Source organism: Anabrus simplex, chromosome 10, assembly GCF_040414725.1.
Source record: "Anabrus simplex isolate iqAnaSimp1 chromosome 10, ASM4041472v1, whole genome shotgun sequence".
Taxonomy (NCBI): Eukaryota; Metazoa; Arthropoda; class Insecta; order Orthoptera; family Tettigoniidae; genus Anabrus; species Anabrus simplex.
In genome coordinates, this window is record NC_090274.1 from 33,317,875 (window position 1) to 33,333,373 (window position 15,499).

The 15,499-nt window shown below is 40.0% G+C and overlaps 1 protein-coding gene across 2 annotated transcripts in view; it reads right to left on the reverse strand.

Moving 5' to 3' along the window:
- Positions 1 to 410: 410 nt before the first annotated feature.
- The window catches only part of LOC136882318 (carboxypeptidase Q), a 42,636-nt gene continuing 27,547 nt past the window's right edge, over positions 411 to 15,499 (reverse strand). Inside the window, exon 6 of one of the 2 annotated variants that reach the window (XM_067154903.2) lies at positions 411 to 2,580. In XM_067154903.2, the coding sequence (XP_067011004.2) occupies positions 2,331 to 2,580 (250 nt within the window). In that variant the 3' untranslated portion in view covers positions 411 to 2,330. Of the gene's footprint in view, positions 2,581 to 8,592; positions 13,538 to 15,499 lie in introns of those variants that run through there. The other variant, XM_067154902.2, reaches the window with a different exon arrangement.

Below are 15,499 nucleotides of genomic sequence, written 5' to 3' on the forward strand. Positions count from 1 at the left end.
TAGGGAGGAGGGTGGAATTCAAGCCAGCAAACTTAAATACCTAAGAAGTATGATAGGAAAGACAGATTGTGAAACGAAGGTTTGAAAAAGGAGGTCAGAATGGAAAACCTAAATGAGAGAATTGATAGGAGTAAACTAAGATGGTTTGGACTGTAAAGAGGATAGAAGAGAAAAGAATACCAAAACAGATGATGGAGATGAAGTTTCAAGGGAAAGGGAGGGAGAGAGAGATCTAGAACAAGGTGGATCGATTCGATTAAGAGGAGTGCAAGAAGAAGAAACTTGGACTGCAACAAAAAGATGGAAGAGGAATGGTGGAAGGAGAGAGGAAGGTGGAGAAGTGTCATAAATGCCACGACCTGATAGGAGCTGGATAAGGGGAAAGGAGGAGGAGGATGATGTACTTTGATTCTATGAGATCATCTTTATTCTATGTTTTAGATAACACTGTACAAACACCAAGACCGGTGTTTTAATGGAGTGGTGAACTTTCCAGACTGTCAAAGTTACTCCTTCAAGCACGTTTTATTATCACAATAACATATCATTATTTTAACATTAGTCATTCGCAATTAACATAGTAATATTTTACCAGCTCAACATTGAGACGTTTTCAAATAAGTGTCAACAACGTAACACTGGTTTAAATGAGTGAACATCACGATCAGCATCAAAACAAACTTGAGAACTTCGCAGACTTTTAGAAACCATTTTTCCAATCAAATTTTATTACCACAATACATCACCTTAAGTTAGCATGAGTCATTCATAATTAGGACAAGCTGTGTTTTAGAATTATAAGTTGTTATTATTAAGACAATAGGTTCTTCAGCTGAAGATGACCCACTAAAAGGGTCGAAACAGGTACTGACACATTAGCATGTTTTAAGTACTTTATAATAGAATAAATGTATTGATTAGGTGGAAAGTTCCTGTCTTTATATTTGCAGTTGAAGTACTCGGACCTGATGTATTTCACAGACAAAGGGTTGGACATCCCAATTTTAAAGGAATTTTAAAGCCAACTTTAGTAATTGAAATATATTCTAAATGACATGAAATTCACCAATTATTTTACTATAGTCTGAAAATTAAACAGATTGACACAATTTATCATTTTTTAAAATAGCTAAAGGACCCGTGTTGCTCTGCAGCATTCTTTATAAATAGGTCAGATAACTCGTCTTGATATGGCTGTCATAGTCGCATTGTTTTGCCTGCCCTTTTCAATGGTTTTATGAAGATTTAATAAGAAGCGTGTTATGGTATGCCGCAGTTCGTCGTCAGAATTCATCCATTTTGATGTCATCATGCTGTGTGTTTGGTAAAAATCTATCCATATATTCGCCTTTTTTATCCTGCATTTCTTGATGTAAAGCATGGTATTGTGTCGTAAAAGGCAACGGTATTTTTAATTGCAGTTCCATATAGAACAGTTGTCTTGTGAACTTATAGCTTAGTCTCGAAGGAGCGTGTTTTACGAGGCAGAGAATATTTCTAGTGTAGTTAGGTTACCCGTCCGTAAGTGATTCCAGATAATGTCTAAGGCGTATGTCATGATGGCGTCTGTTTGTACGTAGACTTTTTCTCTTAGCAGCATGTAAGTTATTAGGAATGCTCTGCCATCTGTTGAATATGTCTGGAAGCTGGGAAAGGTTAGAGAATCAAAGAGTGTCTAGCAGGGAACAGTATTATTCCGTGATCAGAGAAGTGTATACTCTCTGGCTTGACAGGTAGTAATCAAACATGGCTGCATGCAATGACGTTACTAAGGATGAAAATCACATACTGTATATCAGAATATTAATGAAAGTGTTAGTCGCAGTTATTGGAGTGATCATTTAATGATTTGATTTTATGATCACTCAATGTTGGCTGAATTTAGAGACCTGTCAGTGTCTCATGATTCACCGGCAGATAATTCTGGAGAGAATAAAACAAAAACGAAGCAAATCGGTCCAGTAGAACGGACGTACGAATTTGCCAAAGCTGCTTTTAGTAAACTCTTTTAATATATAGATTACCTAGATATGTACAAAAATTTACCTTCTTCACATAATATGTAAAAATATGTAATATTACTGAGAATATGTAAAATAAAACAGGTATAACCATGTCAGAACCACAATTTGTTGACATTTTCAGTTGTCTACAAGTAAAGGAATGGAATACGTAATGGGCCCTAGTAAGGAAGGTATGTTAAGTGTGCAAAATGTGGTTAAAGTAACGTTTCTAGTTGCAAAGTTATAAAAATAATTTGAATTTTACCAAAATTAAGTTAAGAGATTTTGAAGTTAGCTGAAAAATATTTGTGTCCGAGAGGAGATTTTTTAACGAGGTATATCTTCCTTCAAGTCCGCTATAACGTACGCCGCTGCAGTCCACACGGCAGTGCAGAAGTCTAAAGCTCGTGGATCTTCCAGGCTCATCGTGTCACCGTTAGAGTGGTGGAACCAGTAATAACGACCGTTGTCATTCAGCAGACTGGAGCCGGGGACACCCATTTGGTTCCACTGCTGGATGTCGGGCCCACCGTCCTGCGGCGTAGCAAACTGCGTCGCGTTCAGTGGAGCCAACAGTCTAGCAACAAGAAAACATCAGTTTGTGCTTAGTTCCGGCTGGTTACAATGAAAACTTTCGCTATTTATCTGTTTCTATGTGGAAAATTAGCAGTCGCACGAACATGAAACAAAATGTGAACATTGCCAAGGATGTGATGGATGGAAATTTATTTATTTGTTTATTTATTTATTTATTTATTCACGAAGCACAAGATACAGCTACACTGAGCAAATTTCACTTGCACTGTCAACAGACTATTTAACAAACGTAAACTTTCATAATAAAATATAACAAACATAACAAAATATAACAAGATCAGGTACACAGCCTACTAATAACAACTGTCCAAATCGAAAACCATGAGAATATCCATGTTCATAGCCAAGTCGTCGTGGGTCAAGATGGCGGTATAATCCCTTCACATCAACTTATCTTTAAGAGACTATTTACACACCTCTCAAATACACTTTTATTTGATGCTATATCAAGCTCTTCTCTCCTATTAATATTGTTAAAGAGTGTTGATAGGCGGATTAGGAAAGATCGTTGAAGTATTGAGTGCTGAGTGTGGGGAATGTGGAGAAGGTCTTTGGTTCAGGTGGAGCGGGAAGGAACACGGAGAGAGAAGAGTGAGACAAGATGTTCTGAGCGGTAATGCCCATTTAAGATATCGTGGAGGAAACTCAGGTCAGCTACCTGTCGCCTGATGTGCAGTGATGACATATTAATTGCCATTAATACCTGCTGTGTAGACAGAAATCTGAGCTTGGGGTTTCTGTTCCTTACAATTGCAGCAAAGAAGGACACTGCTCTGTCTAACTGCTTAGTATTGGAGGGGGAGGCTGTTGTCCAAATAGGAGAGCAGTAGTTTAAGAGAGGTTGAATGATCGTGAGGAAGAAGTGACGAAGAGCAATGGGGTCAGAAATTTCTGTGAAGCGATAGAGAATGCCTAGTAATTTCATAGCCTTGGTTGTATATGTTTCTATATGGGTCTTACATTGTAATTTTGTATCGAATATTACACCTAGGTCACGCTGTTGCGTAACTATGGTGATGGGCTTGTCGAGTAGGATATGATGTCGGTAGAGGAGATTTACGTAGTGTTATGGTCATGTGGCTGCATTTTTGTGGATTGGGGATAAGTTTCTAAGTACGGCACCAGTTCGAGAGGGCTTTGCTTCATCTAACAGATGACTTGAATTGTATTGATAGGAGGATTTTATAAATATTTTCTTTTGTAAAGCAATTTTAATGAAACACTTTTAATACACTGACATATCACATAATATGCCTGGTTTTTGTGGATGTAGCATGTGCTTGAAATGGCACTCATCTGTGTCCAGGACATTCTGAAAGTGTAAGACAGCATGGTGTCATGACAAGGCTTTGAGACTGGACACAGATTTCTCCCTTGCCAACGACGACATCCTGATGAACCAATAGAACGAGTGCTTGGACAAGAATGGTGACAATGTTGAACACTGATGCGTATCAGTGCCCTTTTAACTTTGTATCCTTATATATACTAGTAAAATAAAGTTTCTCTGTGCGAGCTCTTGTTGCCTTATTTACTGAAGTGAATTTTTATAATCTGAGGGAAAAATAGAAGATTTTTTCTGCTTCTTCTTCTTTTTCTTCAAGTTGCTTTACATCGCACTGACATGGTCAGGTCTTACAGAGATAATAAAAAACTAAAAAATTTCAATTTGGTAATGCAGCCATTTAGTATGTTTTTGTAGAAAAATTATGCACCTAGTTTAGCCATAAATATTGCCATGAACTATTTTGTTGAATAACCGAAATACGGTTTGAGATTTTTAAAGTTTCTTTTTTATATGTAATAGACATATATTAAACACAATTTTCAACATTCAGTTTTCAAAATGTTCACCGTTAGCATCCACACAGCCTTGGAGTCTCTTTGGCCATTCATCTATTGCAGAACGGATAGTATCAATCGGGAAATACGTCACTGCTGCCACCAAGGAACGCTTCAAACTTTCAGGCAGAGGGTGTCTTTTCTTGCACTGACCATACTTTGAAATCGAGAAGGTTGAGATCGGGGCTACCAGAAGGCCACTCAGCAGTGGAGATGATGTCCCGTACGTTGGCCTGCAACCACCTTGTCTTCTGAGCAGGTGCAGGGCTCATTCTTGAACATGGCGTGAATCAAGTCCATCATGAGGAGTCCAGAACAGTTTCCACATATGCTATGCCTTTCTTGCAAAAAAGAAGCCTGGTGGGGCCCTAACAGCTCACCCTCCACCAAACCATGGCTCCTCTGGACTTTAGAAAATCTCTCACAAGCTTTACAATTTGCCACATGTACACGGTCGTTCTGGTGGTTACAGATCTATTCAGTGGTGAAGACTTTCTTGGCGGTGATACTGTCTGTTCTGTGATTGCTGACTGGCCAAAGAGACTCCAACAATTTGAAGACTAGCTGGTGCAAATAGTGGGTAATTTATTTATCCATAAATAGTAAAAGGAAAAGGAAAAGTCTCAAACCATATTCCAGCTTTTCAAAAAACACTATTTTCAGCTGGACTCTGTAGGTTTATTTTTATTTTACATTTTATGGCCTACATTGGACCACTCTAGTCAATTATACAAAAGGATTTCTTGATTTCCTATCAGCCCAATATTTTTTCATTCTGAGTGATGCTGCCTTCCTTTGTTCTGTTGAAAATACCTCCCATTAGACTTTTGTACCCTGGTACCCTGTCTTGAAGTATCTTAATTTTTTGTTTTGTTTTTGAGGTCGTCTATTGTTATTTGGAGCTCTTTAATATCCTCCTTAATTTTCGTGATCCATTTAATCTTGGTCTTGCTATTCCATAATTTTTCAATTATTCTTCTGCTAATTCTGGTGTCAGGTGTTCTGATAAGATAAAATCCAGGTCAACGACACCTCATAATGGTATTTATCGCTAGTAAAGTAGAACCATGGTATTTCTTATGTAGCGGTACTAATCACAAGTAATGTAGACTCACAGTGTTCCTCACATACTGGTGCCACTCATAGGCAACGCAAACCCATGATGTTCCTCACATAGTGGGTACTAATCACAGGCAACTCCCAGACCAGTGATGTTCTCGAAACGCAGACCCATGATGTCCACAACCAGATGCTGAAACACCCCAGCGAGGTTAGCCTCTTTTTATCTCCTTGGAGTGTTCCAACCGAACCTGGACAGAGGGAAGCCTCCGTCATAGTGGCAGATACTATACACGAGTACTGTCAACCCATAGTGATCCACCCACGGAACCATGGTATTCCTCACATAATGGTACTAATTGCAACAAAAATTGACTCATGGTGTTCCTCGCATGATGGTGCTAATCACAGGTAATAATAATAATAATAATCGTATGGCCTCAGCTACCGTGTGCAGACATTTCAATTTGACGCCATCTGGCTGTCTGCTCGTCAATTTCGACGTTCCGTTTTACTCTAGGCCCACTAGATGGCAGACAGAGTAAACCGGATCTCTCTTGGGCGTCTACGGCTGAGATTTAATGAATTTTGTCACGAAATGTATCACCAGAGATCTTTTACATGCCGACATCGTACGACATGGAGTGTCGAATGGACTTTTTTCCGCCCTTCAAAAATCCGACTACCTCTGCCGGGTTTGAACCCGCTATCTTGGGATCCGGAGGCCGACACTCTACCACTGATCCACAGGTAATCTCATGGTTCAAAAGCCATCGTCCCTTGGTCAGTTCTTACGACAGGCAGGGAATACCTTGAGTGTATTCTTCGTCTGCATCTCCCATCCACAGAGGGGTCATAAAAGAATTAAATTTTGATCAAGCTATTTAAGGAATGTTGTATACGTAGCATTATCATAACATGCAAGAAATTAATGGTAAGAAGGAATAACAGACAGTACAACAAAATCTTTCTGTTAGTGGTTTTGAACCTCAAACTTCCAGGTAATAATAATGGCACGTGGGCTCTGGAGAGGACTAGACGCTTTTAATTTACTCAGTTCTCCTTGATTAATATACCGCACTCCAGGTTGTAGATGTTTTAAACAGGGTTTGTTTGGCTTTCACAGGAACTCCCTTGTCTCACACTCGTATCCCTTTCTTATTCTATTCTGCATTTCCACCATCACTTTAGATTGTACTTCCCACGTAATAATTGAAGGCTTCCACGTATACAATTTTCTCCCCTCGAGCATAAGGTTGCACTAGGCAGATGACCTGTTCTTATTTGTCAGCCAGAACTCTTTAAACTTGGAGTTCCATTCATCTAATCTTCTCCATCTCCCCCCACATAGCTATATAATCAACAAATACCGAAGCAGTGGGATCCCCATTTCCAACCTCTTTGATTTCCTTCAAAATCACATCTGTAAGTGCGATAAAACTTAATGGGGACAGTGAGCAATCTGTTGCACTCCTCTCTGCCTTGAACCAATCATTATCATTGTTGACCATTTCAAGTTGCCATGGGTGTGGTGTACAAACGCCCTCCATCTTTGTCTGTCCATGAACTGCAGTCCTCTCATAATCTTCTCCCAATCTTGTCCCTTCTCCTCGACATCTTTCTTTACTAGATCAGTCCATTTTTCTCTGGATCTGTCCGCTAGTCTTTTTCCTTTTACTTTTCTTTCATATTCCCTTCTTGTAGTCCTGCTTGCACTCATCTTTTTTTACACGGCCAAACCATTTTAGTCTTGTCTTCTGGATCCTTTGTAGCAAGAGCCTCCTATTCCCACTTCCTCCCAGACTTCTTTGTTCCTGATCTTGTCCTTCCTGTTCTTCTGTATCATGGTGCATAAGAACTTCATTTATGCAGCTTGAAGTTTCGAGTTGTCTTGTCTCGTTACACGACGGTTTCCAGGCTATATGTGAGGATGAAATGTAATAGGATTTATAATTTCATCTTAGCTTTCAATGGTACTTGTTTATTCTACAGCAGTTGTCTTACTTGGTGGTAAAATAGAGTTGCCTTGCTAATTTGATTGTCCACCTCATATTTTGCAAGGCTATCTTTGGACACTGTACTACCCAAGTACTTAAACTTTGGAACACTGTCCAGTTTGGTGTTGTCTTTTAGTCTGATTTGTAGCTCGTCAGCTTTCTTCATCACCAGTCTTAGCCTTGCTGATATTTCAACCATCTCTTAAACTCTCTATTCCATTTCTGCAGCCTTTCCTACACATTTTCAGTTTCACCCCAGATCACAACATATGCAAAGATGAAAGCTTGCAAGTCCTGCTGCTCCTTTATTACGGCATCCATCACAGTGATAAATAGGAGGAGTGATAAAGCACTGCCTTGCTGTTCTTCTCTCAGTTTCAAACTATTTGGACAGCCCGCAACCCACTTGCATAAGACTTTGTTTTATCCTACAGTATCTTTACTTTTGCAATGTGCCATGAACCCCTAACTCTTTTACGCATTCCCAGATACACTCTCTTGGTACACTGTCGTAAACCTTTCTGATGTCTAGGAATAGTAGGAAAAGTGGTTTCCCTTTCCCCCAATGCTCTTCCATAAACATCCCAACAACAAAGAAAGGGCTGTTGTTGTTGTTGTTCTGGGCCTAAAACCATATTGTTCCTCTTCCAATAAAGGCTCTACAATTCCTTTACTCTCTATGATTTTATTCCAGACGTTTTAGACCATGAGAGAGAAGCGTAATTTCAGGGTAGTTGACACATTTCTATCTACTCCCCTTGAACCAATGAAACTTAAAATCCCCAACCCGGGGCCCCCTTGGACGAAAGGCCAGGTTCCTAACCATTTAGCCACAGAGCCGGATAAACTTGCATCCTCATCCTGAGCTCTTTTAGGCACACCCTGCAATGGAGATAAGCTGCATATATAATTTCAACCACATAGCAGCCCTCCTGCTATTCTTAAATCTCTGGCAGCATCAGGAATTGAATGACAGGTAATAGTGCTCACCATTACGCTATGAACCTTGCAGGTAATCATACGAGAAATATTTACAGAATACAGAATAGGTAGAGGGAAGGAATACAAGGACAAAATGTTTTATTTATTAATAAAAGGGTATAATTTATTAATCAAAATTGCACATTTATCCTATATGTTTCAATCTCTGTTGGGTATTTCTTCTTTAGAGGCTCATAAAATAAAATTGTACATTACAAACAGCAACAAAATATAGCTTTTAACTTAAAATAGTTACCATGTAAAACAAGAGAGACATCATTATTTGAGCACACACAATGATAACAAGATCACAGGTAAATACAATGAGATAATGTTATCATATAAATATTTCAAAAACATTCAAATCAACATCTCAAGAAAAGATTTTAAAAATCAAAATTACAATAAAAGAATACGAAAGGGTGCTTTTCGTGGAAAGCGTGACGCGAGTTAAAGGGTGACCTCACCACATGGAGCTATGGTACTGCTGTTCTCTGCAGCCTCAAGCCAGCGGTTGACAACCTCCCTTGATCAACTCTTGTTCTTTTCTGACCCTGAAAGTATTAGGTTTGCGAATCCTAGGTAATCTTTCATTTTCATGCCTTTCGTGACCCTTGTCTTTCCTTGGTCAGTACCTTCATTTTTTGTCAGACCCTTTCCACTTTTCACCTGCAATTATTGTTAATAGATGGTTGGGAAAAGACTTTCAGGAAGACCCCGAAGCACCTGGTAGAAGGAGATCGACAAGGTATGCCGGACCCTCCATATTGATAACTGGGAAGAGCAGGCTCAAGATCGAAAAGGATGGAAGAGGATTGTGAGATCGGCACGGGAACTCCACGTCCCTCACAAGCTTACGGAGTGAGTGAGTGAGATGGTTGCCCAGATGTACTTTCTCTTTAAGCAATAATCACCACCACCACCACCACCACCACCACCACCACCACCACCACCACCACCACCACCACCAGCAGCTGAGCACGGTAATGTGATGTCAATATGCAAGACTGATATATGAAGTCACCTTACTAAATTCGGCAAGAGTTTAGTATTGTTACCATTGCTCTAGTGTTAATACATTTTTTTTAACACAGTTGTTTCTGTATGAATGTTTTCTTTTTTAGGATAGCGTTGCTTAAAAAGCAACATTTACATTAAAATAATATGTGTTACATGAAGTATTCATCTGTCAAGGAATGCTGGTTTCAATTCATACACAGACTTCCTTGTGTCCATCTTGCAAACAGGAATACTGTGCATAATATAGTGAAGAGCCAGGTCTGTTCATATTACAACTTTACCCTGCACTGCGCAACAGTAGTAGCATGAGTCACGACTTGCACTGCAAACATCTAGGCGTGGAATGACCGTTGTTTGTTTCTTTCTTGTGGGCGACGTGATCAGACGGTGCATAAGGCTGCCAACCTGTCTACTTAGGAACTAAGATGAGTGCAAAGATACGTTACAGCTATTAAATTACCTTGCTTTCTTGCCGTGTGGACAGTATAATCCTTTACAAGTGCTATTTACTTGTGGTTTTATTCTGGTAATGGAATAAAATTCTCATCATTGCCGGGAATGACGTCACATCCCATCTTATGTTAGCCGACAGCAATGCTAGGAGAAATGGCATGTGCTGCTCTTTATTAGGTTGTTTGAGTCATCAGTCCATAGACTGGTTTGATGCAGCTCTCCGTGCCACCCTATCCTGGGCTAAATTTTTCATTTCTACACAACCACTGCTTCCTACATCTGCTCTAATCTGCTTGTCATGTTCATACCTTGGTCTACCCCTACTGTTCTTACCACCTCAAAAACCAACCTCATTCTGTCTCATCTTCTGGTCAAATTTAGTCAAACCAATCTCCTCTCACCAATTCGATTCAGTATCTCTTCATTCGTGATTCGATCTATCCTTCTCACCTTCAGCATTCTTCTGTAATACCACATTTCAAAAGCTTCTCACACCTGCCAACTTTTAGAAACCAAAAATAGGACGATTTTTAAATTCTTGGATTTCATCACATATATTCCACCACGGTCTAGGTGAAAAAAGGTCAAGATAAAAGGCATACATATCTACAGTTACAATGTGAACTGACCAATAAATTTAAAATCTTAAACTACCAAAACATAAAAATGGTTACAAGAAAATGTACCTAATCAATCTCATTTATGACACTTAAGCGAATAATAATATTTATGCCACACCGACACACGCAACAAAATGCATAATACCGTATTTTCTCGCGTAATTAATGCAATTTTTTGACGAAAAAATACATGCGACTTTTATGTATTGAAGTTAATTATTAAAAATAATTCAGCACAGGGCTTTTACAAAAGAAAATTTATCTCAGCAATGAAAAGGTTAACACCGACATGAGAGCACAAATCGAAGAAGAATAACTTTGCCAGGGTAGAGATTTGAACATGGACTCCGAGATGACAGGATCGTGCCATAGCAAGTACGCTACGGTGACACCAGCTGAAACCCACGGTGTATTTGTGTTTGATGCTGGTTTCTCAACATGGCTCTCAAGCCGGTGATAAGCCACATGCAGATTTAACAATGCCACGTAGCAAAGCCCATTTGAATCGGCCCGTGAAGCAATGTGATTGGCTAAATTCAGCAGACGATAAAATGACAACGGCATGAGATATCAAATTTTTTTTTTCAAATTAATCATCAGTATGACTAACCCTCTAACCAGCTTATATCCAGTTCACGTTGTTTCTGACCATCCTGTACATCAACCTTTTTATGATTACATCTGGCAATTAAATTAGCGTCTTTTGTAAAATATGTTATATCAATTAGAAATAAACATTTAACATATAAGGTCATGATCAGTACATATAGTAATTATCAAAGAGATGTTAAGTACAGAACAAAAATGGCCAACAGGATATCAGCGGGATCTGAACCCATGATCTTCTAATTTCACGTTGGATGCTCTTATCAGTTGAGCTATGGTGGGCCAGGTCATATTTGTTCTGTTGGTAAGGAACTGAGTTACAGGTCTGACACTACTGAAATCACAACTGTAGACTGCATGCAAGTTGCCCGTTGTGAGCCAAGTTAATGGATACTGAATTTTCACGACCGCACTGTACTAGAAATAAACTTTCAACGTATTAGGTCGTGTTACGTACATACTGAAGAGATGTTAAGTAAGTGTCCGGTAGGATATTTTTCTTCTGTACTAAACACCTCTTTGATATCTATTATATGTCTTACATAACATTTATTAATTTTCAAAAGTATCCACATGTTCAATACAATATGAGGGGTGTTCAAATGATGAAGCATCATAAAAACCAAATTTGAATATTCCGCTTTGGGATAACACAGTGCAAACATCTAGGGAAGCCAATGTAGTGTCCAACGTGGTAGTGCGTATTGCGCGGGGCTCTCACATGACACAAGGTGATGATCACCATCTTTTACAACGTCCGAGGTCCAATACTCATCGAATTCCTCGAGCACAAAAATACCATTAACAGTGACATGCACCGAGACCACTCCGTAGCCTACGCAAGTCTATCAAGAGCAAACGGCCTGGGCTGCTCATGGAGGGAGCGATTCTGCTCCACGATAACGTTCGTCAACACGTCTCAAAGGTCATACAAAGTATACTGACCAGGTTCAAGTGTGAGCAGCTTGAGCATCCACCCTACAGTCCTGCGACTTCCATCTATTTGGTCCACTAAAAAACTTTTCAAATGCCATGGAAAAATAAATGCACTTGGATAAATCACTGGCAAACATAACCTCACACAACGAAAGAAAAAAAACACAATTCAAATACGAGGACAAATTATGCTGGCTCCCCTGTGCAAATGCTTTATTTCTTGGATTACTGTACTGTTTGCATTTCTTAGATGCCTTGTACTTGCACGGAAAGTGTCCGATGCCCTTAAAACATCATAGCTTATAGAACTTTTCTATGATGAGGGGAGGAAGTCTCTAGCTTCCGTGTTTATTGCAACACAGTACAATGACCTCCACTCTTGTACGATTTCCTGGCTGGCACTTCTCTCATTTAAACCTAAAGTCCATTTGGGCTCTGCATTAAAAAACAATTCTTTTTGATCGGCATTGATAATACTGTTCGGTGCATGTGAATTGATTATATAAGCCACATTTTTTTGTCAGATGTTGGTATTGCCAGTGTTCACGCAGATTCTGCTTCTCCACACACTGCCTGCTACATGATATTGTGGCGTTCCTAAAAATGCTGAATACAAAATAATACAAAATAATTACGATTTAATTTTAAATTAGCAAGCACACTGCAGACACACTGAAGTGAGAGGTGAAAGTGCGGAAAGGTACCCCTCCACATTCCGGACGCGTTCTATCATGACACGGATTGATTTTGAATTTAAATTACACTGTAAAATAATATTTTATAAATGTAAAGGCAGTTTTGAATTAAAAGTCTGAATACCGGCAATGGGACCGACATTATTCTTCGAATTACGAATTACCCGTATTTCGAATTAAACAATTTAAATAACATGCAAAACCGTATCTCATGTTTCCGGTATCGAGCGCTTCTTCGAATTAGGCGGGATTTTGAATTATCAAGGTTCTACTGTGTTGTTATTTTTAGCCACATGGGAAACAACTATATACAGAAAAAATTACAACATCAAAGTGTCCATAAGTGAACACATCTAAAGAACAAATACACTATACAGTACCCCTCAAACCTTAGCGACGCATCACTTCTCTATTCATACTTGTCAACTCTTCTTTAATGTCTGAATGGACAAAGAATAGAGCGTGAGAGCAAATAAGATTATCGAGGGATGTCTTCCTTCAAGTCTGCTACGACGTATGCTGCAGCCGTCCACACGGCAGTGCACAGGTCTAACATTCTTGGATCCTCCACTGTCATCATGTCTCCGTTACTGTGGTGGAACCAGAAGTATCTATCGTTGGCGTTGATCAGACTGGAACCAGGAACACCAAGTTGCGTCCAAAAGCGGATGTCGGGTCCACCATCCTCCGGCGTAGAGAACTGTGTCGCATTCACTGGAGCCAGCAACCTTGCACAAAACGTCACAATGTGAGCGAACTCCGGGAATAAAAATAGGAAAACTCAGACAACAAAGAATACAAATCCTGGACAAAAATGAACTGATTAAAAAGACAATGTTTCAGCATGGGAAAGAAAACTTCACATGACCAATGTCTATTTTCCAGGCTTGTAGGCGAATGCAGAGTGGATCTAGGCCCACAAGTGGCCACGGCAAGCCCATGTTCCGATAGCTCTGCACTCTTGACCATTCAACCGAGCAGAGGGTTCGCATTGTTGGCTGTCCTAAAAATGGTTTTCCATTCTCCTCCACCAAGGCCAATGCCGGGACAGTTCCTAGTATAGGCCACTGCCAACAACCCTCTCACCTTCTCCGCATACCTCCTTCTCCTGAGTAGTAGTAGGCCGTGGTCTAGGAGCACATAATGGTCCTGACGTTTCACCGAAGACTGCATTCCACCAACCAGGGAGAAAGAAGATGAGCAGTTGACAGCTGAAGACTTTCAGCAGTACATTGGGAAGATTACTGGAGTCTCATAGAGTAAAAACCATATATAGGCGAACGAAAAAAATCCAGGAACTGCTGAGGTCTGCACCATCCTCTCTCCACAGTAGGTGTCAAGTAACTCCCATGCAGCTGTGGACAGGTATGTATAGGAACTACAAAACGCAGTATTGTCACCCGACTGAAGGAGCAGAACTGGCAAAACCGACTGGGACATGCTGAAAGGTCATCAGTCATTGAACACTCGCTGCTAGCAGGTCATGACACACCTGTACAGCAACACCAAAGCACTGTCAACTAGTGTACCTTATCACGTCTGGCTACAAAGGGAATCCATTGAAATCCTGAAGCATACCAACAGCTTCAACCATAATGAGGAATTTGAATGGGTCAACAAAGCGTGTTGGTATTGCCTCCAGAGACAAATTAACAAATGAGAGATATCAGCACCAACAAGTGAGGACCATTCTTTGAGATGTTAAGATCGCAAAGAAAGCAAAATTAACAAGGTTTAACAACTATTCGACCTATGGTATTGAAACATGCACCCTCACAAAGAGAAATTCAAGACGGCAAGTACAGTATCAGAGATGACGTTCCTGAGGTTCACTAGCCAGAGGACAGCATAGAGGAGGTGACACACGAAGCTGGGATTAAGACATCTCTACTAGATAGACTCAGTACGTCAAGACAAAAGTAGTTAGACAAGTCAATACAGAATCAAATACAACACCTATTATGCTTAAGTTTATCAAGACAAAGGTATGTGAAAAGAATGAAGACTCCGAGAAAAACCTGAGTGCACTAGGAAAGAGAGACAGAGGGAAAACACCAGGTTGGAAGGCCTAGAACCTGCTGGATGGATTTAGTCAATACTAACACTGCAGCTAGTGGAAAGACACTGGGTGTCATGAAGAACATGACATTGAATAAAGGGGAATGGAAGAGGCTAATCAACAGTACCTGGGAAACTAGAACCGTTTTTTTTACAAGTTGCTTTATATCATGTGGACAAAGATATGTCTTATGGTGACGATGGAATAGGAAAGGGCTTAAGGTAAAGCCCCAGCATTTGCCTGGTTTTCCATGGTTTCCCATTTTCACACCATCTTCAGGGCTGCCGACAGTGGGGTTCAAACACATGATCTCCTGAATGCAGGCTCATAACTGCGCACCCCTAACCGCATGGCCAACTCGCTCGGTAACTGGAACCGTAAACCAACGGGGAATGTTTATATCAAGACCACCTAATGCTATACCCTACTGTGGGGAAGTTACCTTTGTGTGATTTGCAAGTTCTAGGATATCTCTTTACACACAAGACATGAGCTGTTACTGATTATTTCTATGTGGAATTTCTCTGTAGGTGCACCATCACTACTTCACAAATTGTACAAGATGGAAGTAGGTAAAGAAGACCAAGAGACAGATAGCTAAAGGGGTGCAGGACTGTTAGAAGAGGACTGG